At 44.7% G+C, this 24,117-nt stretch overlaps 3 protein-coding genes across 22 annotated transcripts in view; 1 reads left to right on the forward strand and 2 right to left on the reverse strand.

Annotated features, from left to right (window-relative positions):
* The window catches only part of ptk2aa (protein tyrosine kinase 2aa), an 89,570-nt gene extending 72,254 nt beyond the window's left edge, over positions 1–17,316 (forward strand). For 14 of the 20 annotated variants that reach the window (XM_029122900.2, XM_029122898.2, XM_029122897.2 and 11 more), the window contains 16 exons: positions 41–141; positions 370–485; positions 657–757; positions 1,059–1,148; positions 1,270–1,474; positions 3,182–3,293; positions 4,126–4,212; positions 5,089–5,226; positions 5,405–5,536; positions 9,579–9,641; positions 10,430–10,475; positions 10,827–10,930; positions 12,822–12,830; positions 14,089–14,244; positions 14,816–14,896; positions 16,003–17,316. In XM_029122900.2, coding sequence (XP_028978733.2) covers positions 41–141; positions 370–485; positions 657–757; positions 1,059–1,148; positions 1,270–1,474; positions 3,182–3,293; positions 4,126–4,212; positions 5,089–5,226; positions 5,405–5,536; positions 9,579–9,641; positions 10,430–10,475; positions 10,827–10,930; positions 12,822–12,830; positions 14,089–14,244; positions 14,816–14,896; positions 16,003–16,221 — 1,760 coding nt within the window. In that variant the 3' untranslated portion in view covers positions 16,222–17,316. The remainder of the gene's footprint in view (positions 1–40; positions 142–369; positions 486–656; positions 758–1,058; positions 1,149–1,269; positions 1,475–3,181; positions 3,294–4,125; positions 4,213–5,088; positions 5,227–5,404; positions 5,537–9,578; positions 9,642–10,429; positions 10,476–10,826; positions 10,931–12,821; positions 12,831–14,088; positions 14,245–14,815; positions 14,897–16,002) is intronic. The other 6 variants (XM_029122884.2, XM_029122885.2, XM_029122887.2 and 3 more) reach the window with 4 other exon arrangements.
* A 201-nt stretch (positions 17,317–17,517) lies between these two features.
* On the reverse strand, positions 17,518–19,521 carry rplp1 (ribosomal protein, large, P1). The gene is made up of 4 exons (XM_010873170.2): positions 19,311–19,521; positions 18,634–18,708; positions 18,160–18,265; positions 17,518–17,648 (listed from the first exon to the last, which is right to left on the reverse strand). Exons 1-4 carry the CDS (start codon positions 19,380–19,382, stop codon positions 17,563–17,565), a joined length of 339 nt encoding a protein of 112 aa, XP_010871472.1. The 5' UTR covers positions 19,383–19,521; the 3' UTR covers positions 17,518–17,562.
* Positions 19,522–20,884: 1,363 nt separating this feature from the next.
* LOC105012510 (lymphocyte antigen 6E) lies at positions 20,885–21,835 on the reverse strand. The gene is made up of 3 exons (XM_020050080.1): positions 21,759–21,835; positions 21,367–21,483; positions 20,885–21,093 (listed from the first exon to the last, which is right to left on the reverse strand). Exons 1-3 carry the CDS (start codon positions 21,808–21,810, stop codon positions 20,885–20,887), a joined length of 378 nt encoding a protein of 125 aa, XP_019905639.1. The 5' UTR covers positions 21,811–21,835.
* Positions 21,836–24,117: the final 2,282 nt, after the last annotated feature.

The raw sequence follows: 24,117 nt of genomic DNA on the forward strand, positions 1-24,117 counted from the left end.
TGTAAATCCTCACACTCCTTCCATCTCTGTGTGTTGCCAGTGACCATGCGTCAGTTCGACCATCCGCACATAGTGAAGCTGATTGGCGTGATCACAGAGAACCCTGTGTGGATCATCATGGAGCTGTGCACCCTGGGAGAGGTGAGTTGGGCGACTCCATGCAGACACCACAGACGGGTTGTTCCTGGGGTGTTTTCGAGAGTGTGTCATTCCGATAAATGAGACCCAAAACGCAAGGAACCAAATTTGGAAACAGGAGCCACCATTTCCTCCCTAGGAGCTCCTGTCAGGTCTCATCAATCATCAGTGTCTGTAATCAGGCAGGCATTCCCACTGACTGACTGACTAACAGGCATTCTCTTCCTGTAGTTGAGGTCCTTCTTACAGGTGAGGAAGTACAATCTGGACCTGTCAACGCTGATCCTGTTTTCCCACCAGCTCAGCACAGCCTTGGCCTACCTGGAGAGCAAACGCTTTGTCCACAGGTAAGACCACGATGGATTTCAACAGCACAAAAAGGCGTTTGGTTTTGACACTTTCTATATGTGCTGTGCCACACTGTCTTTATTTAAGGTGGCCCAGCTACAGCAAAGTTCCTATGAAACGGCCCGGTTTTCCAGAGCTCCTACAGATGGTGTCTGTGTGTTTTGTCTTAGGGACATTGCTGCTAGGAATGTGCTAGTGTCTTCCACTGACTGTGTGATGCTGGGGGACTTCGGCCTGTCCCGCTACATGGAGGACAGCTCCTACTACAAAGGTACAGGTCTTGGGTCAGCTTTCTGTCCTCCGATCCTAACCTTAACCGTTAGATGGGGATATGCGAAACTGACCAAAGATCAGTTTCTAGGGCAGCTTCAGCGGACCTCAGGTGTTCAAGAATTGCATGTTCCAGAATGATGCTGTGAGGAATAAACTTTGAGCTTGAGCATTATTGCAAGTTCTTCCGACCGATCAAACACACAGCCACGTGAAATCCAATGCTTTCAAACCAGGTCGTAGATGACGACTGGATCACTTTTGTCTTTGACTGTCTGCTTTTTCGGGAACTGCCTTTTCAGCTTCCAAAGGTAAACTTCCAATCAAATGGATGGCACCAGAATCAATCAACTTCCGGCGCTTCACCTCAGCCAGCGACGTGTGGATGTTCGGTGAGTTGGGCAGCTACAAATCACACCCGTCCAGCTGTTGTGTGTGTGTGTGTGTGTCATATGTACTGTGTATAAAAATACACATGGCCTGTCCCATCAGTGCATTCTGCCTCCTCTCCAGGGGTCTGTATGTGGGAGATCCTTATGTACGGCATCAAGCCCTTCCAGGGGGTGAAGAACAACGACGTGATTGGCCGGATAGAGAACGGCGAGCGACTAGCCATGCCTCACAACTGCCCCCCCACCCTGTACAGCCTGATGACCAAGTGCTGGGCCTACGACCCCAGCAAGAGGCCCCGCTTCACGGAGCTCAAAACCCAGCTCAGGTCAGCACCCCTGGGGAGAAGAGCTGATTGAGGATCAGTTCGGCCTTCTAGATCCGTATGGAAAACGTGACCAGGGGTAGAGAGGACCTAGTCCACTGATCAGTTCTGCGGTGGGAGAAATTGTGGGGTCAGAGGTGATGGTCTTGGGTTCCATTTAGGTCTTCCATAAATCACTCTTTAGAAAAGCTTCTGCTGAATGACTAAAATGTGAAATGTATATGGAAATGTCTTTCTTATCTAGAAATGAAATTCCAGATTCCATTCTACAGACAGATATTACGCAGAAAGGACATTATTCTTACTTTCTATATGACTTGTTTTTGTTCCTCATTGTGTGCAAATATAACAAAATCACATTATATCTTTTTTAAATGTTAAGGATGCGCAAAGTGTGTCAGTGTCCATAACTCTTGGTAGCATAGAACCCCCAGTTGTCCTCTGCTTTGGTCATACTATAAGAAAGCAGTCTGGCATCTTGCTCATCAAAATACCTGCAGGGCAGTTTGTCCCCATGTCATTTTGCTGAGTAAACGTTTAACAAACCGTAACATTATGAGGGGATGAAAAACAGACCTTGGATCAGTCTAGAGGAAATTGATCATATCTGCTTGGGCATGCAGAGTTCATGTCTGTGGTCTTCTTTTGAACACAAATGCCATCTTTGCAACCGTGAAATAGGGATGTTCACCATTGCTGCACAAGGGGTCACTGTTGCCTATGTTATCGTGTGGGATTAGTGTACTAAAAAACAGAGGGTCTCTGCCACCTAAATTGTAGTCCACATGAGAGATGATAACCTGATGCCATAATAACATGAGACTGTCATATCTCAGCACACAATGAAGTCCAGTGATATTTCTATTTCAGTTAAATCCAGTGTAAGTGGATCAGGTGGGATGTGTGGGGGAGTGTGCGCGTGCATGCGTGCGTCGCTGGTCCTACTCCATTTTCAGTCATTTACTTGAAACTGGTAAAACTGCCTGTTGTCTGTAGCCGTAGTAACAAAGGGCTTTACATACAGCGTCGCCATAGTAACACACATTGTTACCATGGAAAACAAGGAGCCAAAGTCTTACTTTTTTTAAACAAATTTTGCTGCATTCCATTTCTAGACATCTTGTGGTCGTGGGGAGGGGCTGGGGGAGAGGCGTGGGGAGGGGCTGGGGGAGAGGCGTGGGGAGGGGCTGGGGGAGAGGCGTGGGGAGGGGCTGGGGGAGGGTGTGGGGAGGGGCTGGGGGAGGGTGTGGGGAGAGGCGTGGGGAGGGTGTGGGGAGAGGATGGAGTCGCTGACTGATAAAGATACTTCAGTGGAACAGTACAGGAGAACCAGGCTGCTGCTAAACCCACTCACCCACCCACCCACCCACACAGGTGGGCCGCTGGCTCTGGGGAACTGAATGGCTTTGTTTTGAGTTTGGTGCACATGTGCTCCAGGAGACATGGACATGAGGAATGAGAGGTTTCCTGGAAGGTAAATTGGATGTATAGGTTGATGGATGATCGAGGTTGGGCTGTTCGTGGAATCACAGATGGGTTTGGGAAACTAGCAGTGGATTCCAGCTTTGGTTTTGAACTGGGACTTAAAACAGTCAGTAGTGGCAGCATTTCAGAATGCCTAAATTGAGTTGTTTTTTTTGTTGAAAAGTATTGTGCGAGGTGTTCATGCTAACCATGTGCGTGTGTATCTGTGTGCGCATGCGTGTGTAGTACTATCTTAGAGGAGGAGAAGGCTCAGCAGGAGGAGCGGCTGAGGGTGGAGATGAGACGTCAGGTCACTGTGTCCTGGGACAGCGGAGGCTCTGACGAAGCCCCTCCTAAAGTAAGAATCCTCACCCTAAAGAACCTAAACCGTAAAGAACCTCACCCTAAAGAACCTGACCCTAAAGAACCTCACCCTAAAGCTTCTTACACACTAGAAGCAGCAACCGCCGGCCAAAACAACACGTTTCTGTTAATCTTCGGCGGCATGGAAAGAGGCAGAAATGTCGAGTGTTTTTCTGGGGATCGAGTCACTGGGATGTCATTCATGTTTTGGTCAACATCCCGTAACCACAGCAACGGAAGTAGCCTAGAACATTTGATGCAGCCTCGTAAATATGGCAAACGCAAACAAACAAGCCAAACCTTTGTTCAGGGAATTATGGCCAAATCTTTTGTTACTATCTTCATAATTATAATTTAACTCTGGGTACTCTGACACCAGCATTATTAAATCCTCCATTGTCACGATAATAACAAGAGCATGATCTCTGATTGGCTACCGTCCAGCGGCAAGAGGCAAAGGTTGAACATGGTTGAGCCTCGGCCGGGCATTCGTTGAAAGTAATGGATGAGACAGCGGTTGCCGGCTCCGCTGTGTAATCAGCTTAACCCTAAAGCACCTAATCCTAACCCCTACAGTCAGCTCATTGATTTAATGCATACGTTTCCTATGCGCAATGAGTGTGTTCTCTTTAGAATGCATGTCTGAGCGTGCTGTCGTGTAAAAGATTTCTCGTGTAACTTAGTGCTTAGCCTCTAACACTTGCCTAGCGCTGACTGACATCTCACATGAGATACCTTAAGGGGCAGACCATTGATAGGCAGTGACTGACGCTTCGGCAGGTTACCGTGACTCCAGTGTACATACCGCATGTGTCCTCTGTCTGCAGCCCAGTCGACCCGGATACCCCAGCCCTCGGACAAGTGACGGGTTCTACCCCAGCCCTCAGCATGCTGGTCAGGTCAACCATTACCAGGTACTGTCCTATTGACCATTTCATCATTCCACACCAACATTTCCTGTAGATTTACCCATTTCCTGTAGAATTAGAGTCAGGTCTCAGTTAGGTCGCAGTCGCTGTCTACTAAACATATTGAAATGCAGCTGCCTTTTATCTGGGCTGTGTATGGCTACTTGGCCGCGGTTTGGTTCTCCTTGGCTTGTGGATTGATCTGTAAAGGCAGAGAAAGTTCTCTCTGGCACAGTAGTGCTCCGAGCCAGAAGTGTATTGATGGTGATGTCCTCGGCTTGCCCCCTTTTCTGAGGGAAATAATATCTCCCCGGACCAAGTTATTTTGCAGCACTTCGGCTCCCCATAAAACATTGCTGACAGCAGGCATTTCCTGTAGTGCTTTTTCAAACTGCTGGCATTGTTGACTTAAAGCAGATTCCATCTGCAGAAAAATCCTCTCTCAGATTCTGTTATCATGTTGGGGACCACTCTCCCTCTCTCCCCCTGTTCCTCTCTCTCTCCCACTCTCTGTGTCTCTCTAGTGTCTGTATGCCCTTAAAAGGCCTTCAAGTTAGGAGTACAAGTTATTGTTTTTTATCATCAGGTCAGTTATTTTGGTTTGTTTATCCGTCGGTGCTAATGGCATCATGTCACATATCCTCATGTTAAGTTCCTCAAGTCTTAGTGTCTGGGCAGTCAATAATCATTGCGGTTGGGGTTAGGTTTTGGTTATGTTTAGGATTAGGGTTGCACTGGACTGCAAGCTGAGAGTATCTTACTGGTCCCTTAGAGTGCTTACTGGTGCCTTCTGTTGTGTGATGACCAGCCTTTGGTGTCACCACAACCCTCCAAACCAAATGGCCTTTTCATCTGTCCGTGTGACTGTCCTGCCACCCCCAGGTTGGGTACCCCGGCCCTCACAGCATGTCCGCTATGCCCAGTGGAGGGTACCCCCCCCAGGCTGGCATCCTGGACCCCCATGAGGCCTGGAATCACCACCGGCCCGGGGACATCCCCATGTGGTCCCCCAATATGGAGGTGAGAGTGATTGTATATTTTCCGCGTGGTGCTGCCAAGGGTTCGTAGGGTTGCTGGACTGAATCCCCTGTTTGTAGCTCGGTGTCTGTAGCTCGTTGTCTGTAGCAGTCACAGACGTGGCGGTATACTAGGGATCTGACCCGTCCCCTCCCCACGACTCCCTTTCTCTACCGCTCAGGACGGAGGTGCTCTGGACATGCGCGGCCTGGGCCAGGTTCTCCCTCCTCACCTGATGGAGGAGAGGCTAATGATGCAGCAGCAGCAGATGGAGGAGGACCAACGGTGGTTGGAGCAGGAGGAGAGCTTCCTGGTAACAGCCCCTTATTCACCTCCTACACACTCCTAGGGCACTGTCAGACACAAATGTACTCTCAAACCAATTGGTCCTTTCTTTGCTTAAAGGGATAGTTCGGCCCAGAGACATATTTGGGTGAAAGTCCACTTACCCTAAGTTGTTCCTGAAGGCACATAGTGTTGTTTTTCAAAAACAATCCATTATTCAGCCCTGTCCCGGTCTGTAATTAGCATTTTTAGCATTGTCTTTAGTCATGGATGGAAACGGTGCATCCCACTTTACAGAAGCTGCATTGCAAGTGAAAAACTGCTCTAAAACATTCCAAACTAAGACTAGCAGTGGTTTTGTTTTGTAATTTTTTTTACCTCAAAGGACCTGACAGTTTTGCAATATAAATCTCACTTTTAAATAAACTGGTACATCCTGGGTTTACCGGTCAGTAAACCAGGATGGTTTTGTTCCCAATTGTATCAATCTATGGGTTATTTTGGGAAGAGGAAGGGTATACGTCAAAGTAAACAAAGGTTAGCATTTGCTGGCTAGAAAGCAAGTTTCCTATTTCGTCATAGATATTTACCTTGGAAAGTGAAACCTTATTTGCTTGAGAAAGGAAAATACATATGTATCATGTCTGACTCTGAATACGACCAGGAAGAATACTTTTTTCGGAAGATAGAGCCTTACTTGTTCGAACCAGAATACACAGTGGATGAATTGACTGAAAAGAGGCTCAGATTGCAGCTGAGGGGGGCAATAGTGAAACAGTTAATTCCCAAACCTTGCCAAAAATCTAGAGATTGGTGGTGTAGTTGTGGATTGTGCAATCTAATGCCAACCGGAAACAGAATGCTTTTGTTGCAATGAGTGGGAACTATTGATGCCAATGTTGGAGAACATCAATGACCCAGTCCCTGGAGCAAAACATGTTCCAAGATGCGTGGTTGATCATTCGGATTTCGCCCCACTCATAAACTCCTGGGGTGCTGGAGACTTTTTTACATTCCATAAATAAACGGGGAAAGACGTTCTAGGCCTGAGGGACCCAATGGCCTGCTCTCAAAAAAGTAAATACCTAACATTAGCAAACAAGTGTGAAAGATAAAGCAAGTTCATTTGTGTAGTACATTTTATAGACAGGGGCAATTCAAAGTACTTTATTAGCCCTAAAAAAAACAATCAGGCGTACTGGAAACAAAATGTATCCAACCTATGTCCAAGTTAGCAAGACAATCGCCTAGTTTTAGCTACTTACAATCATTTCTCCAATTATTCTCCAACATCATTGTAATTTATTGCAAAAATATATAGTTTACGCAACTACCTTTCTTTGCAAACAAAACATGATTGCGGCATTTTCCATAATAATAAATACAGTGCTGAAGTCCACCAATGAAAATGGGCCTGCTAGCGTAGCTACCTATTTTCACGTAGCTTGTTGAGGTTAAAGTTTGCGCCCACATCAATCGACATCAATGCCGAAGAGCAGAGGCTGTGTGTGGTGGCTATAGGAAATAGTTGACTAGTGCCAGTTTGAAGTCACCAAATTCCGCAGACTGTTTCGTCAGTATACAGTTAAAAAAATTCATTACTAGCATAACAGATTACTGATTGTAGTTTGAAGTGTTTTGGAGTAGTTTTCCGCTTGTAATGCAGCTTTTGTAAAGCGTCACACACAATTTATATTCATGAATTTGGACGATGCTAATAATGCTAATTACAGACTGGGACAGAGCTAAATAATGGATTGTTTTGAAAAATGACTCAGGAACAACAAAGGGTAAGTGGACTTGAGTATGGGCCGAACTATCCCTTTAACAGTTAATGTAAAAAGAACTGTCAAGTCATTGGTTTAGCAATCTACAGAAACCCGATTGGATTTTTCTATTATTCAGTGAACTGTTATTCAGTTCTTTCACAGAACTACTATATCAGTATTCAGTTTGCCACTGGCTGTTTAGTATTGGAGTAAACATCTGGATTGGATTACAATGTCATGCTGGTGTTCTCTCTACACGCTCAACCTTCAGACCGTAGTTCCTCTCTAGGGTTTGTTTTTCCACACTATCTCCAGAGATTCACATTCAGATCATTGATGTTTTCCTTCAGTGTAATAAGGCTGAAAGCCTGTCCATTGGAAAGGAGATGCATTTTAAAAACACACTCACCTAAGGAGAAAGGAGGGTCAGAAAGACCTGTGATCACCCACACTCACCTAAGGAGAAAGGAGGGTCAGAAAGACCTGTGATCACCCACACTCACCTAAGGAGAAAGGAGGGTCAGAAAGACCTGTGATCACCCACACTCACCTAAGGAGAAAGGAGGGTCAGAAAGACCTGTGATCACCCACACTCACCTAAGGAGAAAGGAGGGTCAGAAAGACCTGTGATCACCCACACTCACCTAAGGAGAAAGGAGGGTCAGAAAGACCTGTGATCACCCACACTCACCTAAGGAGAAAGGAGGGTCAGAAAGACCTGTGATCACCCACACTCACCTAAGGAGAAAGGAGGGTCAGAAAGACCTGTGATCACCCACACTCACCTAAGGAGAAAGGAGGGTCAGAAAGACCTGTGATCACACACACTCATTTCCTGAGGGGAAAGGAAGGTCAGATAGACACTTTTACCCTCCTCTCTCTTCCAAAGCTTACTGATATTATTTAAAGGTGACAACAGCACCGTTGAGCGGATGTTTCTTAATTCATATCCGGAATAGGCCATCTACCATGTCTGAGCAGTGCATTGGGAAATACCTTCAATGGTATAACACACTGATAAATGTCTTCACATCAAACAAGGCAACTGCACTGGGCTTCCAACCAGCCACTGTGATGACAGTTCCACATCGTCGTTTGATGACCCGTCTCCTTCTCTGAAGGCTTCCTGTGGAAAGTCTGGCGTTGTGTTTCTCCACAGCCTCACCCAGCCAGCGTTCAGAAGAGCCTTCATTAATGCAGCCTGTTTCACCAGATATTGTGGAGTAGATCGGTGGAAAGCTCAGTTGCACTGAATCTGCATTGCGTCTTTTATTTGTAATTTGTGTGAAATGTTAAAGACCTAACACGTTCATACGATGATTTAAAAAATATATATATATTTCTGTAAACAAATTCAGAGTGAGACAAAAAAATTGAGACCGAAAGAAAGGCATGTGAGAGACAATGGTGAGTGAGGGAACGGAAGTGGACTTGGCTGGAGGGAGTGAGTGAGTGAGGGAGTGAGGGAGGGAGTGAGTGAGGGAGAAGGAGAGAGTTGGAGTGAAGCAGAGAGAGCAGTCAGTCGGAGCCATGAGAGAGTCAGGCTGGCTCCTTCTGTGTGCTTGTGAATCCATCGTCAGGCACGTTTAAGCCTTCCTCCTGAAGCTGCCACAGCAGAAACCTCTGGCTGCTTCGGGTTTCACTCCGCCGATGGGACCACCTCTCTCTGCACAGCCACTCTTCACCAGGCACAGAAGTCAGAGGATGCATCTCTTCAAGTCCTGCTTTGGAAAACCGGTACAGATCACAGCTGGGAATGTTGAGGCCGTGGCGTTGGACATGGCGGCTGTCTGAGGATTGTTACTTCTGTTACTGTGACACCTGGAGGGTTGTTTGGACCAGATGCTCTGAGACTCCGTTTTGATTCAAATAGTTCTTCTACTGGATGTTCTGTCTTTTTCTGTCTGTGTGGTCTGTAGGTAGAATAAGTGTCTTCTAGATTGCACTGGATGGAGTCTTGGCTGATCTGGTGTGGTTTGTTGGTAGCAACTCGGGGGCCAACATGTGAAGTAGTCAAAGAGGAATGAGTGTAAACACAGCAGAGTAACAGAACAGATCCGTTTCTATGGAACTTTGTGTTCCATGCCCTGATGGAACCAAAAACGACTGGGAATTCAGCTGCACTTCATCTTGTTGTGCTGTAACAAACAGATAGCCAGTCCTACTCCAGGACAGTCATGACCCAGTATTTACTGATAAATATAGCTTTATTACTTCTGGGGTTGTAATTATGAGGTGGTCAGTTCAGTGGTCAGATGTGGCCAGCTAGTTCTCTGACCTTCTGCTCTGTGTTCTCGTCAGAAGCCAGAATCCCGGAACTCGCGGGGCAGCATTGACCGGGAGGACGGCAGTATCCAGGGCCCGGTGAGTTTCCCATGGACCTATGACTGGGGAGGGATTGACCAGGACACACACTGTCACACAGACACGCCAGACTTATTTTTATTTACTAATTGATTTATTAAGTTTTTCAGTGTTATTTAATTTCACAGCATATACTCCTCATTGTATGATTTACTGGCCTAGGGGCTCATTCTGTAGCGTCCCAGAGCCTCCTGGCTGATATGATTTGGCACCAGGGAGGGTGGGAACTGAACTGAATCTACAGCCTGGCATTTCTCATGCCATCATCTCTTTCTGTCTCTGCTGGATAATCTTTAAAAACAGGCGTCAACCATAGAGCTCCCACAAACCAGCCTGTCCCATTTCCACCCTAATTACAGAACTGGACTGAGTGGATCTTTACCAAGAGGAAGGGTTGGAATGTGAGGGGAGAGTGAGAGGGAGATGGCGGGAGAGAGAGCGAGAGAGGGGGAGAGTGAGAGGGAGATGCCAGGAGAGAGGGAGATGCTGGGAGAGCGAGCGAGAGAGAGAGAGAGCGAGGGGGTGAATGTTTTCCATAGAAGTTATAGAAGTGTTACTGGGTCATACTCTGATTTGTGATTTTCTGTGTGTCCTGGATGGTCTGAGATAAGAAGTGTTGTCAGCTATACCACAGAACCCCACATTAACATACAAAAACACAAACATACATACACACAGACGGACAGGGCCCAGGGTAAGACCTCATCCTGAGTGCTGCTGGAAGACCACTGTCAGACAGACAGAAAAGTGCCAGTGCCTCTCTGACTGGTTACTGTTGTTCCCCTCAGACTGGAAACCAACACATATACCAGCCTGTTGGACTGGGGAAACCAGGTAAGGCAATCCTCAGCTCCGCCTTACTCCACATAATGTATGGTCACATCTGCTCCACGTAGTGTATGGTCATAATCTGCTCCACGTAGTGTATGGTCATAATCTGCTCCACGTAGTGTATGGTCATAATCTGCTCCACGTAGTGTATGGTCATAATCTGCTCCACGTAGTGTATGGTCATAATCTGCTCCACGTAGTGTATGGTCATAATCTGCTCCACGTAGTGTATGGTCACAAATGGATTTACATACCTTTTTGGACTGGCACCCCATGGAAATCAAACCTTTGTTCTGTCTCTCTCTCTCTCTGTCTCTCTGTCTCTCTCTCTGTCTCTCTCTCTGTCTCTCTCAGAGCATGTGGCCCCTCCTAAGAAGCCCCCTCGTCCTGGAGCCCCCAGTCACTTGGGCAGTCTGGCCAGCCTCAACCCTGTGGACAGTTACAATGAGGGGGTCAAGGTATAGCAAAACACTACCATGTTCTTCATGCCTTTCTGTAGGTGCTATACAATTCATTGCAAAGTGTTGCTTGGTGCCACATTTGTTTTTGCATTTGTTCCAACTTGGCAGTACAAATAGATCTGAGAAACAGGAGTCATACATTTCTGAAAGCAGGCATCTGAACCCCTTCGCCAGGGATCACCATGAAATTGAGACAATGAGAAAGAGGCCATTCTAACACTGATTGCATGTGCTTTTTTTTTATACTGCTATTGGTTTCTTCTGCTGTTTCCAGCATGCTTTCTATTTCTCACCTGGCTGTCATCGGTTCCTTTTTTTTGTTTTGTTCTTAAAACAAAAACATCCTTAGAAGAAAAATGTCCCTTCCAGTTAATTCAAGAGGTTAGAACCCAACCTTAGACAGACTCTGAGCAGATCTGGGCAGGAAACTCTGAGTCTGTATTTCCCCTGGTTCACTAGGAGCCCAGGCAGTTTAAGTTGCTGGTAGTCAATAGAAGAGCGTGTTACTCCTAGATCAGCTCAGTTCAAAAGCCCTTGTCCTGTCTCATCCTTGGACAGACCATTGAGAGCCTGACGCCCATCTCTCTGACAGAGATAGCACTTGGGACATTACTGCTTTATGTATAAACACACAAAGATGCATTCAGAAATCTTTTGACCCTGGTTGTGAAAGTACAGCTGTCAAACCTAAACAGGTCCTTGAAAATGGTCCATGCCTTGAATGTGCTGATATGTACCCATGTCAAAATCACTCTGTTTCAAACATGGAATTTCATGGCAAACCAAGGTATTATAGTGATTCTATTTCTAGATTATGCACGTATAAACGGCACATTAAAATGCCCAGAATCTTTAAGGCATGGTGAGAGACTACACCCGTACAGAAGAAAAATGCATATGACACAAAGATACAGACACTCAAGGATCAACAAACGTCCACTGACAGATAACATACATAGCTGTACTTACAACATGGGCCCCAGACAGACACCGTTCAGCTGATCCAGAAAACCACAATTTCTGGCCTTGTATTTTGGTTCCTGGTTATGTAACAGTAGTCCATTTAAGGAGAAGCGAGTGAGTTGAAGACTGTTCTCTCTGGTAACTTTCCGGGCAGGCATTTTAAAGGGAAACTCAGAGAGAGGCACCTTTCTTCTAGTTCTGAAAAAGAAAAAAGGAACGGCTAAGACTGGTTTTACAGTGGAAGACAGAAGGAAAACGTTTCCTAACAAGACAACCTAGTGAGATCCATTTAGATCCAAGGCTCTCGTCACATCTTTTCATCTCACAAGCCAAGGTCCAGGATATATCGGTTGTTTCCGGACTTCTCCAGAAAAAGTAAACATTATACTGAACAAGCAGCAGAAACGACGAATACGATAAACTGCAGTACCTTTATCGGCATGGCATGGATGCCTGGGAGGAAGGCTCTCCCTTAACTTGTAGTTGTAGTGATAAAACCGGTTGATAAGTGACCGTAGCGAGGAGACCCGTCAACAGATAAGACTAGATATGGTGAAGGATGGTGCTTGTTCTCACTCTTTCTCACTCTAGTCGAAGTTGAACAAGGAGACTGTTGTTAATGAATGATAACAAATGTCTGGTTTAATATCCTACTGCAGCTTGTTTTAAAACTGTGGTAGAGGTAGAGTTTTAAAAAAATATATGTTTTTATGACCATCTGCTCGTGTTGTGCTTACGACGCGCTGCGTGACATTACGACGTGTAGCGTGACCTTACGACGCGTTGCGTGCATGACCTTTTGCCTTCTGTTCTGCTGTATTAATCCTTTCTCCCTCTTCTGTTTCCCACGCATCCCCCCTTTCTCTCCCATCCTCCTGCTCGCACTCTTGTTTTGCCTCCACCCCTCCCTGTCGCTGTCTTTTAGCCCTGGAGGGTAAGAGCTCTGTGTTTGTCAGTCACTGTCCTGACCACTAGGGGGAACTCTAACACTAGGGTGGGGGGGGTGGGGGTCTCAGGCACAGATCCAAGCTCTGTTTATTCCCCTGAATTGTAACCATGATAACCGTTAGATGAGGCCATTAAATCAGTGTCTGGAAGTGACCACTATGGATGGATGAGGCCAGTTCCGCTGGGCTCAAGGTCTGAAACCTGCGAGACTTGGCAAGTCTGCCGTAACCCTAGCAGATCATCAGTGTTCACTGGCTGTTATGTCACTGATGACTGTCATTGCTGTTTTGGCCCATATTCATTTCAAATCAATGTAGTGGAAGTAATAGATCTAGGACATCACTGATGACTCTCTCCCCGATGGTGTGGTGCATGTTGGGACCTGTAGTCTTAGTAACATCACTAACTGTAGTGTGGTAGATACAGCAAGCTCTGTAGTGGGTGTGCGCACGTGTTTTATTCTGGAGGCCAAATCATTCACAACCAGTATATGCTTTCCTCCTATAATGAATGGAGAATTTACGGTCTTGTGAAAAGGGAAGTACGCCCCCTAGAGGGTTGTCTAGATATCTTCACATGTTTGGACACCTGGGTATGTAATCTTCACTTCAGCACTACTGACAGATAAAGGTAACCTAATTTAACAGATTACACTAATAGCTTATACTTTGCAATCATTTGTCAAAAATGAACAGAAAATATTTGTTTCTTTTAACTGTTTCAGTTTGTTTTAGCACTGTTCTTTACAGTTCTGCTGTATATCCTTTGTTGTTACCCTGGGGTTGTTTTTTGTGATTTGTTAAATTGGTTTACCTTCTGTCAATGATCATGGTTGGAATTTAGCTCAGATATCCATGTGTCCAAATATGAGAAAAAAAGCTTTTTCAAGGGGTGTACACTTCTTTCACGTCACTGTATGCTTTTGCGAATATGGAGAGTTTGTGCATTTGAGCTACAGTAACTCTGCCATCTAGTGTTTACTTTGTAAACTACACAATTCAAGTAATATCCTTCAAGTAATCGGACTTAGTGTAGATTAGTAACAGAAAACAAAATACCTGTAACACTCTGTTACCTTCTGGTTCTGATTAGTAGGATAGCTGTGAACATTCCAGCAGTCATCAAAAATAAAGTTAGATAAAATGGCCTTAATGGTTTGTTTTTGCTAAAAAAAAAAAAAAAACATATGTAGATAAATTGACTTTAATAGTTACCTAAAACTAAACCACGTCTCTCTGCTGCAGATCCAGCCACAGGAGATCAGTCCACCCCCAACAGCTAACTTGGACCGCTCCAATGACAAGGTGTATGAGAATGTGACGGGCTTGGTCAAGGCGGTCATAGAGATGTCCAGTAAGATTCAGCCAGCACCACCAGAGGAGTATGTTCCCATGGTCAAGGTAAGGCCCTAGTAATAAAACAATCATCAATACATTTATAAACCAGTTGGTTCAAACCCTGAATGGTGATTGGCTGAAGGTCGTAGGATATGAGACTGTACACCATGTAAGAATACAGCCTTGAACATACAGTCATATAATTCCACAACCATGGGAATGATAAGTCCATTGTCTGACAAATCGTCCAACTGAATTCACCTCAAGAGTTGACCAAAACAAAATAGGTGCTACAGGCTGTATCCAGGAACTCTGTGTTGAGTCGTGCCCATGAACAACTCTTAGCTATGGTATATAGCCTGGGGTGGCAGGTGACAGGAAAGAGCATTGAATCCCTGAGTCGGCAAGGTGAACAATCTTTAAAATGACAGTATGTTTTATTTATTGGTGGGCCAGCCCATCAAACCTACTATTCTTGAATTACAAGCAACTCTACCAAGCCATATACAGAGGACATGTTTATTGTTTAGCTGTTGATGTATGTTGGTGATCATTCCTCGAGAGGATACTATTTTCCCTGTCCAATCACACTGATTTGTTTTTGTATGACACATGATATTGGTTATTTTTACAGGAGGTGGGCCTAGCATTGAGAACCCTGTTGGCCACAGTGGATGAGACCATACCAATGTTACCAGTAAACACACACAGAGAGGTAACAGCCACCTTCTATTACCATCACACACAGGGAGGTAACAACCACCTTCTATTACCATCACACACAGGGAGGTAACAGCCACCTTCTATTACCATCACACACGGGGAGGTAACAGCCACCTTCTATTACCATCACACACGGGGAGGTAACGGCCACCTTCTATTACCATCACACACGGGGAGGTAACGGCCACCTTCTATTACCATCACACACGGGGAGGTAACGGCCACCTTCTATTACCATCACACACGGGGAGGTAACGGCCACCTTCTATTACCATCACACACGGGGAGGTAACAGCCACCTTCTATTACCATCACACACGGGGAGGTAAAAACCACCTTCTATTACCATCACACACGGGGAGGTAACGGCCACCTTCTATTACCATCACACACGGGGAGGTAACGGCCACCTTCTATTACCATCACACACGGGGAGGTAACGGCCACCTTCTATTACCATCACACACGGGGAGGTAACAGCCACCTTCTATTACCATCACACACGGGGAGGTAACAGCCACCTTCTATTACCATCACACACGGGGAGGTAAAAACCACCTTCTATTACCATCACACACGGGGAGGTAACAACCACCTTCTATTACCATCACACACGGGGAGGTAACAGCCACCTTCTATTACCATCACACACGGGGAGGTAACAGCCACCTTCTATTACCATCACACACGGGGAGGTAACAACCACCTTCTATTACCATCACACACGGGGAGGTAACAGCCACCTTCTATTACCATCACACACGGGGAGGTAAAAACCACCTTCTATTACCATCACACACGGGGAGGTAACAACCACCTTCTATTACCATCACATACGGGGAGGTAAAAACCACCTTCTATTACCATCACATACAGGGAGGTAACAGCCTCCTTTTATTACCATCAGAGGTAACAACCACCTATTACCATCACACACAGAGAGGTTACAGCCATGTGCTATTACCATCACACACAACTATTTTCTTTTCTAAGGACACATGTTGCTCTGGGCCTATTGTTACTCAAGGGAGAAAAAAATAAGTTGTCTCTTGTGTATTGTTTGGTATTCTTTACAACTCCTTCTGTCTTTCTCTGCAGATTGAGATGGCCCAGAAGCTGTTGAACTCTGACCTGGCTGAGCTCATCAACAAGATGAAGTTGGCCCAGCAGTACGTCCTCACCAGCCTTCAGCAGGACTACAAGAAGCAGATGCTGACCGCCGCTCACGCCCTGGCAGTGGACGCCAAGAACCTGCTGGACGTCATCGACCAGGCCCGGCTCAAGATGATCCACGCCCAGTCTCGGGGGTCACACTAGCCCCCTCCTGGTCCCTAGCCCCCTTGGCATGAAAGACCTCCAGATGGACAGCGGGTTTAACAAAGGGGAGGGGGTGGGGGGGCTGGTCCTATTGAAATGGGCTTTGTTGGTTTCGGCTCCCGTGGCAATCATAGACAGCACAATACGACACTAGTCAAGACTGCTCCGTTCACACCTGGCTCCGAGCTCCTGTAGCTAGGGGAAAAGACGGAAAACTTCACTCGACCATCCCCTTCCTGAAAACCTTTTATATAGACTTCTGTTCGATCTGTCTTTGCGCTCCAGGATCCCTTGATGTTTGGAGAGCAAAGTATTCTTTTATTATATTTGGCTGTCTCGTTCGTGCCGATTGTTGTTTTTTTTTATCCAGAGACTGTCTGCTCATGCCATCCGACATCTTCCAGGTGGATAATGATTTCAGATCTGATCTGGGAATAGAATAAAAATCGAACTGGAACTTTCGAACAATTGAACTACCGAGTTACATGGCGATGATTAACATTCTGTTGTGAGATGTGGTCAGGTTTTTGTTGAAGACAGTCCTACAGCATATTCTTTTCTGCCCAACATACTGTAGTTTGGTTCTTTTGTACACTTTTTTTTTTAGCATCCTCTGACAGACTCCGGCACCTCCACAGTGAATAATAAAATATAAAAATTAATCTATGAAACCTGTCACAAGCCACTTACATTAACTTATAGTAAAAATATATTTTTAAGCGTTTAACATTTCTAAGACTGAAATGTTACATGGTGCTTTCACCATAAAGCTGAAGTTCTACAGTAACATCAACTGTGCCAAATGACTGAAAAACAAATTTGCCAGTTCCGCTGAAAGCTGGTTCCCCATTGCTACCCATCACTGAAACATTTTGTATATTTAAGCCTAGTCGTGTTTTAGCTAATGGTCATTGACCTGGGCCATATTGATTAGGGCACAGGATCTAAACTGAAAACTGACCGGTGAGTTTGCGTGTCGAGGCTCCTGTATACAATCATCATCAGACTGCTCACTTTGGGTGTAACTTATTCTCAGGAAGAATAACCTGTACAGTTCCTTAACCTAATAAAATGTATCATTGTCTTCTGAATGTTTTTACACTGTAAAGAGTTGGGGTTCATGAGTCCTCTTGTCCATGTTATGCCTGCCCAAAGAATGACTAAACTGATGTTGATGTCTCAAATTCCAACAGTAATTTTCTGACACCCTAAATTTACAATGTTTCAACAGAACAGTTTATAGCATCCTATTAGCAGTGGTGTTCAGATACCAAAAAAGGCTCAATGAAAAGCAAATGTTGCTAGTTTCGTTTTTGGATTTTATTTGTTACAAAAACTGGTTTAGTCGAAAAGACCGAAGCCCATGTCATCATCGGAACCTTCCTCGGACTCCTCTTTCTTCTCTTCCTTCTTGTCCTCTTCCTTGGCTGGAATGCGGAGAACAAGGTATGACATTAGGACATGTATGAACAGATGTCATTACATTTTCACAAAACCCCCAACATACCTTTTCTATTGTCTGAATTAAGCTTTGCGGTACACTTAACAAACGGGATCAAAATTGGAGGCTGAAGACACCTTTATGCGCCATTAACACAACCTGATCATCAACAGTGTGGCACGTAACTCCCTGAACCCCTGACATTGGAAACGCTACAATGGCCCCCGATGGTCATGTGACTAGACGTGACTCTCGCGCCACGCTTAGCCACATGACCAAACACTCAGAAATGTCTTGCTGTAAGAGCAAGCGGAGGCTGCTTTCTTGACAACAGATCATATCGTTCACACAATACTAGGCAATTTAATCTATTCATTTGGTATATTTCCCACCAGACATTGTCGTTGCTTCATGTGTCAGGCGATCTCACCTGATACAGGCCAAATTAACCCCCCCCCCGAGACAGTGCCCCCAGCCTCGCTCTGTCCTTTAGTTACCTGGGGCGTCGGCTGTAGCAGCGGCACCTCCAGCGGCGGCAGGGGCAGCTCCGCCACCAGCGCCCACGTTGCAGATCAGGCTGCCGATGTCCACACTTGCCAGGGCCTGGAACAAACCGCAAGGTTAGCAATGACCACCATGGCTGTCATACCATAGAGGACCACCGAGTGGCATCAGTGTGACAGTGATGGGGGGGGTCTACAGTGGGACCATTTGGCTTGAGCAATATCCATGAGTGACAAACTTCAAATACATAGATCACAACTGTTGCAATGATCACTGTAGCACAGCCACTGTCTTGGATCCAGCATCGTAAATAAGTGTTCATTGTGATGTTCGCACCATTACAAAGGGGCTGTATTTTTGTATTCATCAGTCTGCGCTGTGCTCCTACAGTACATTTTAATGTATTAACAAATAAAGGTAGACAACACGTGCGTGTGGTAAACGTTCATGAAGGGGACAAGACCCACCTTGGAGAAGAGGCTGGGCCAGAAAGGCTCAATTGTCACGTTAGCAGCCTTGATGAGGGCCAACAGCTTGTCCTCCTGCAAACACATGGAAGCGTAATACACATTACGTACCTCTATTACCATTAAGACAGCCTTACCATATGGCGGGTTATACACAGCACCGACAGGTTAGCTAGAAAGCATGTGGAAAAACATACGAATATGCGGGTAGGTATCAGAGCGTCTTCGGACAAATGGCACGCTAGCTAAATACCTAACGTCACCTTGATTACAAGCGATTCACCGGCGTTAGTTTGCCGGTACTAACTTAGGCACAATAACGACAAAAAGACTAGGAGCCAAGTCATTTGAAGTCAATCGTATATTTTATCTATGACTGTACGGCATCGGGGTAAACTAGCAGGCTATCGTGGCAACGGTGATTCCAGAAGCAGCAGTTAGTTGGACGATGAGAACACGCATGGTGCTGAGTTAAGCTAGTTAACAGATAGCATGTTATGAAGTGACATTGGGGTTAGTAGGCTAGCTTTCATTTTTGACAAGTGACCGGCATTCTTTTGTGTCCTATCAATTCATATTCACTAGGACGTTAATACTATTTCGGCACTACAAACACCCACTACGGCTGGTTAGCTTCACAACAGGCCGGCCAAGGGGCCATTTTAAGCGGGACTTACTGTTACGGTGACTTCATCGTCGTGGAGGATCAGGGCAGAATAAATACAAGCAAGCTCAGATACAGATGCCATTTTTCTGGGTGGATTTTATAGTTTTGGCGTCGGATGCCTAATTTTAGTGGTGCTAGTCGCCGGATTCTGGGCCTTAGCTTCCAAAGAAGAACAGAGCACCTTAGGCACGTCAACTTCCTACTAAGATTTGAGCGGAAAGAGAATGATAAAGGGCGGGACATAGGTTTATATAGAGTCAAACGTCACTTCTATGGGAGGAGTCAAAGCAGAGTCAACCGTCAAAACCTGAAAATTGGGGATTATTCAAACATTATAATATTTTTCTTTATTCATCTCCTCTCAACGCACTATGAATTAATTGATACACGTCAGCGTAAACCGTTCTCCTCGAGCACAGAAAGAACATATTTTTTTGCCTTGCTCTTTCAAGGACCCATTCTAGGAACCACTTTCAGTAATTTGTCGTCGTCCCCGCTAAACTACATGCAACACACTGTTTGGCACCTAGGCTACTGAACCAGGCACTGTCTGGATTCACCTACTCATTCTCAGAGTAGTCTGAGTGCACAGCATGGCTACAGCACAAAACCAAAGGCAGCATGGTGCTCTTTTAGCCCAACATCCATCCCCTTGTTGACATTACGCTCATAGGTTAGAGAAGCAGAAGGTTCCCATTCCCGCCAGCGACCACTGAGTTAGCTGAGCGTGCAATGCTAATGCCTGCAAAGTGCACAGGCCCACATGTAATTGGAACTAACGGTACTCAAGTGAATGAACCGTGACTGTCAGGAACTCATACAAAGACCTTCAAGATTTATGTTATACAATAGATGAGTGATATTGCAGTTAATTTCCATTACATTTTATGAATGAGTAAAATGAGTTGATGACACTGACCGCTTAGAAACCTGACATTGACAGTTCCTGTTAGTGTTAAGATCAGTTTGACCACTGTAAAGTGGATTATCTAGAGCTGCTTTTGGGTTACAACACGAGTTGTGATATGATGGGTATCTTCATGCACCAGTTTTCTCTGTGAGAAGGTAAGTCACAGGCTTACACTGGCTAGTGGGGGAAAAGTTATACGATATAATATTTATTTTCTAAATGTGGTTTGGCTTTTTGCCACATTCTCAAACACTGGTATGGCAGACGCAGCCTTTTGAGAACCGCCATAATGATGACATTACCCTTCTATTGGAATTACGCATATATTATCTAAATATGTCCTCTTGCATTACTTGAATCTGCTAGAAGCATGTCATGAACCCTTAAGTATGACATTTTAAAATATTTATTTAAATGTATTATCGTTACCATTATGGTATCTAAAATGTTTTCCAGTTCCCAAAAGTGGCCTTGTTTAGGAATGCAGGTTTGTTTTCACGGTGTAGCCGTTTCCTCAATTAAACATTTTACAAAATGCCAATATTGCCCAGTAATATCTTATCTCGTACTTGGCTCATCCCTCCTCCAGCGAACCCCGGGGAAAAAAAAAGTGACCCCCACATACATTTTTTGAAGCTCTTTATTAATTCATAAACAAAAAACAAAAACACTTTTCAGACAGACAGAACCAGGCCAGAGAGTAGGCAAGCCACACACAACAGGACACTGAGCCCACAGACTGTCGAGGCGTTGATGTTACACAGGTCGGTCTGACAACAGGTGACCTGGTTGCCCACTACTCCTCCCAGGCTGACGTTGGTCAAAGAGCTTGCTGTACACAACGCGCTGCTGCTGCATGTTTTAGAAATGGAGTGAAAGCCCACTGGGGAGATAACAGTGACCTGGTTAAAGGGCTCGAAGGACCAACTGTTTGAATAACAGGAAATGAATAGCACTTGACAAGTAATGAAAACATTAAATATAAAGGGTTACTCTCTCTAGCGTCACGCCGTTGAACATTCAGCACATGAAAGTATCACTACGCAAAGTAGGCAGCATGAAGGGTGCGTTCTCTCCAAACCATCCCTACAAAATACACAATGAACTGATTGGATACGGAACATCAGCACAGGGTGCCTGGTTGTTGTGCACTTACCGAATGTGGTGACGGTGGTCATGCAGAAGTTGTTGGAGGAAGAACAGTTCACTGTGTTTTGGTTGCACAGAATATTACTGTTTGAGCCCACACAGCTAAAACACTGCAGGGCCTCCACTGAGCGACAGCAATAAAACATGTTTAATTCGCGGCTTATGGCAGAGGCATCAAAATCATGCTGATATAAACGCAGTAGGCAGTTTATTATGGGCACGCATTGGCCATTTAGGACTGGGTAGTTTTGAGCTGAAACTGATTAAAATTACATGCCAAATATCATCTCACAACGCATAACATCAAACACTAACGTCACTTGTATAATATACTGCATATTATACATTTAGGTAATACAGTTAGCCCATGTTATTACAAAATAATTTCAGAATCCATACCTGACAAGTTTCCAAACAAAACTAGCAGCAGAAAAACAAATGTGCTCTTCATGACTGATCTTGGTTGATGAGTTATAAATTTTGTGACAATGCTGTCAGGTCTCTGTTGGGGGTTTAAATAGTTTAGGTGTGTGACAGTCTACACATCGTTTCCACAACAGTACTAGGACCCTTTGTGTGGGATGTTGTCAATATTATGTTTCATTTCCTCCTTGTTACTTAGGAAGGTTGCACCAAGTTACTGCAGCATAAGACCAACAAACCAAGACAAATATTGTCACATTCTAGATATCTTGAAGAGGCCTCTCACCACAGCACAACTACTTCATGTATCAATACCTAATGTTAACAATGCAACATTTGTGTCATAAAACACGAGCAAATTTGGATGTCGAGGTAGAATCAAATTCCTCTGTATTTTAACTGGCCATATAAAAAAAAAAAAAAAAACTAGGCCATACATTTGCATGATATCCAGCTACAGTTGGCCAAAAAATCAAAACATTAACACACATTAACCAGTAGAAATAGTTAAGAATTCATGCTTTCTCAACTTGTCAAAAGTAAAACAGTAGGCTATACATTTTACAGTAGAGTACTAGCTACATGCAGTGTTGCCAACTCTCGCAAGTCAAACAAGCAACCGTAGCTTCAAAAACAAGCCTGAAACAAGCACAATACTGTTATAGCGTGTTAAGGTCAATGAATGAGCCTGCAACATATTACACTGAAGCCACTCAGTTTGAAACACTAAACATGTATTTTAACAACAACAAGCAAAGAATTCTTTAAAAAAAATTTTTTAATGTAATCCCTCCATATAATCAAACAACACGTGCAGTGGGGAGAACAAGTATTTGATACACTGCCGATTTTGCAGGTTTTCCCCACTTACAAAGCATGTAGAATTTTTATGTAATTTTTATCATAAGTACTCTTCAACTGTGAGAGAAGGAATCTAAAACAAAAATCCCAAAATTCACATTGTATGATTTTAAATTAATTAATTTGCTTTTTATTGCATGAGATAAGTATTTGATCAGCCCAGAACTACACGGCAGGACCTGGTCAATGACCTGAAGAGAGCTGGGACCACAGTCTCAAAAAGAAACATTAGTAATACACTACGCCGTCATGGACGCAAGGTCCCCCTGCTCAAGCCAGTGCATGTCCCGGCCCGTCTGAAGTTTGCCAATGACCATCTGGATGATCCAGAGGAGGAATGGGAGAAGGTCATGTGGTCTGATGTGGTCTGAGTCTAAACTCCACTCGCCGTGTTTGGTGGTAGAAGATGAGTACAACCCCAAGAACACCATCTCAACTGTGAAACATGGAGGTGGAAACATCATTCTTTGGGGATTCTTTTCTGCAAAGGGGACAGGATGACTGCACCGTATTGAGGGGAGGATGGATGGGGGCATGTATCGCAAGATCTTGGCCAACAACCTCCTTCCCTCAGTAAGAGCATTGAAGATGGGTTGTGACGGGGTCTTCCAGCATGATAACGACCCGAAACACACAGCCAGGGCAACTAAGGAGTGGCTCCGTAAAAAGCATCTCAAGGTCCTGGAGTGGCCTAGCCAGTCTCCAGACCTGAACCCAATATAAAATCTTTGGAAGGAGCAGATAGTCCGTATTGCCCAGCGACAGCCCCGAAACCTGAAGGATCTGGAGAAGGTCTGTATGGAGGAGTGGGCCAAAATCCCTGCTGCAGTGTGTGCAAACCTGGTCAAGAACTACAGGAAACGTATGATCTCTGTAATTGCAAACAAAGGTTTCTGAACCAAATATTAAGTTCTGCTTTTCTGATGTATCAAATACTTATGTCATGCAATAAAATGCGAAATAATACATTTAAAATCATACAATGTGATTTTCTAGATTTTTGTTTTAGATTCCATCACTCACAGTTGAAGTTGATAAAAATGACAGACTTCTACATGCTTTGTAAGTGGGAAAACCTGCAAAATCGACAGTGTATCAAATACTTGTTCTCCCCACTGTATCTCCTGAGCACATCACTGAAAGACATCAGATGGCACAACCAACCACAACTACATAACATTATAATATGTGCTTTTGGTGTGCAAAACAAACATTGCCTTCCTGTCCAATTATGTGTGAAACACATCGCACTGCCCTTGAAATCTCTCAGACAATGATACCCGCCAACACCTACAGTGGGGCGAGAAAGTATTTAGTCAGCCACCAACTGTGCAAGTTCTCCCACTGAAAAAGATGAGAGAGGCCTGTAATTTTCATCATAGGTACACTTCAACTATGAGAGACAAAATGAGAAATCCAGAAAATCTTTTTTATTAATTTATTATTATTATTATTAATTATTCCTCCATGCAGA

This window comes from Esox lucius, chromosome 10 (genome assembly GCF_011004845.1).
Source record: "Esox lucius isolate fEsoLuc1 chromosome 10, fEsoLuc1.pri, whole genome shotgun sequence".
Taxonomy (NCBI): domain Eukaryota; kingdom Metazoa; phylum Chordata; class Actinopteri; order Esociformes; family Esocidae; genus Esox; species Esox lucius.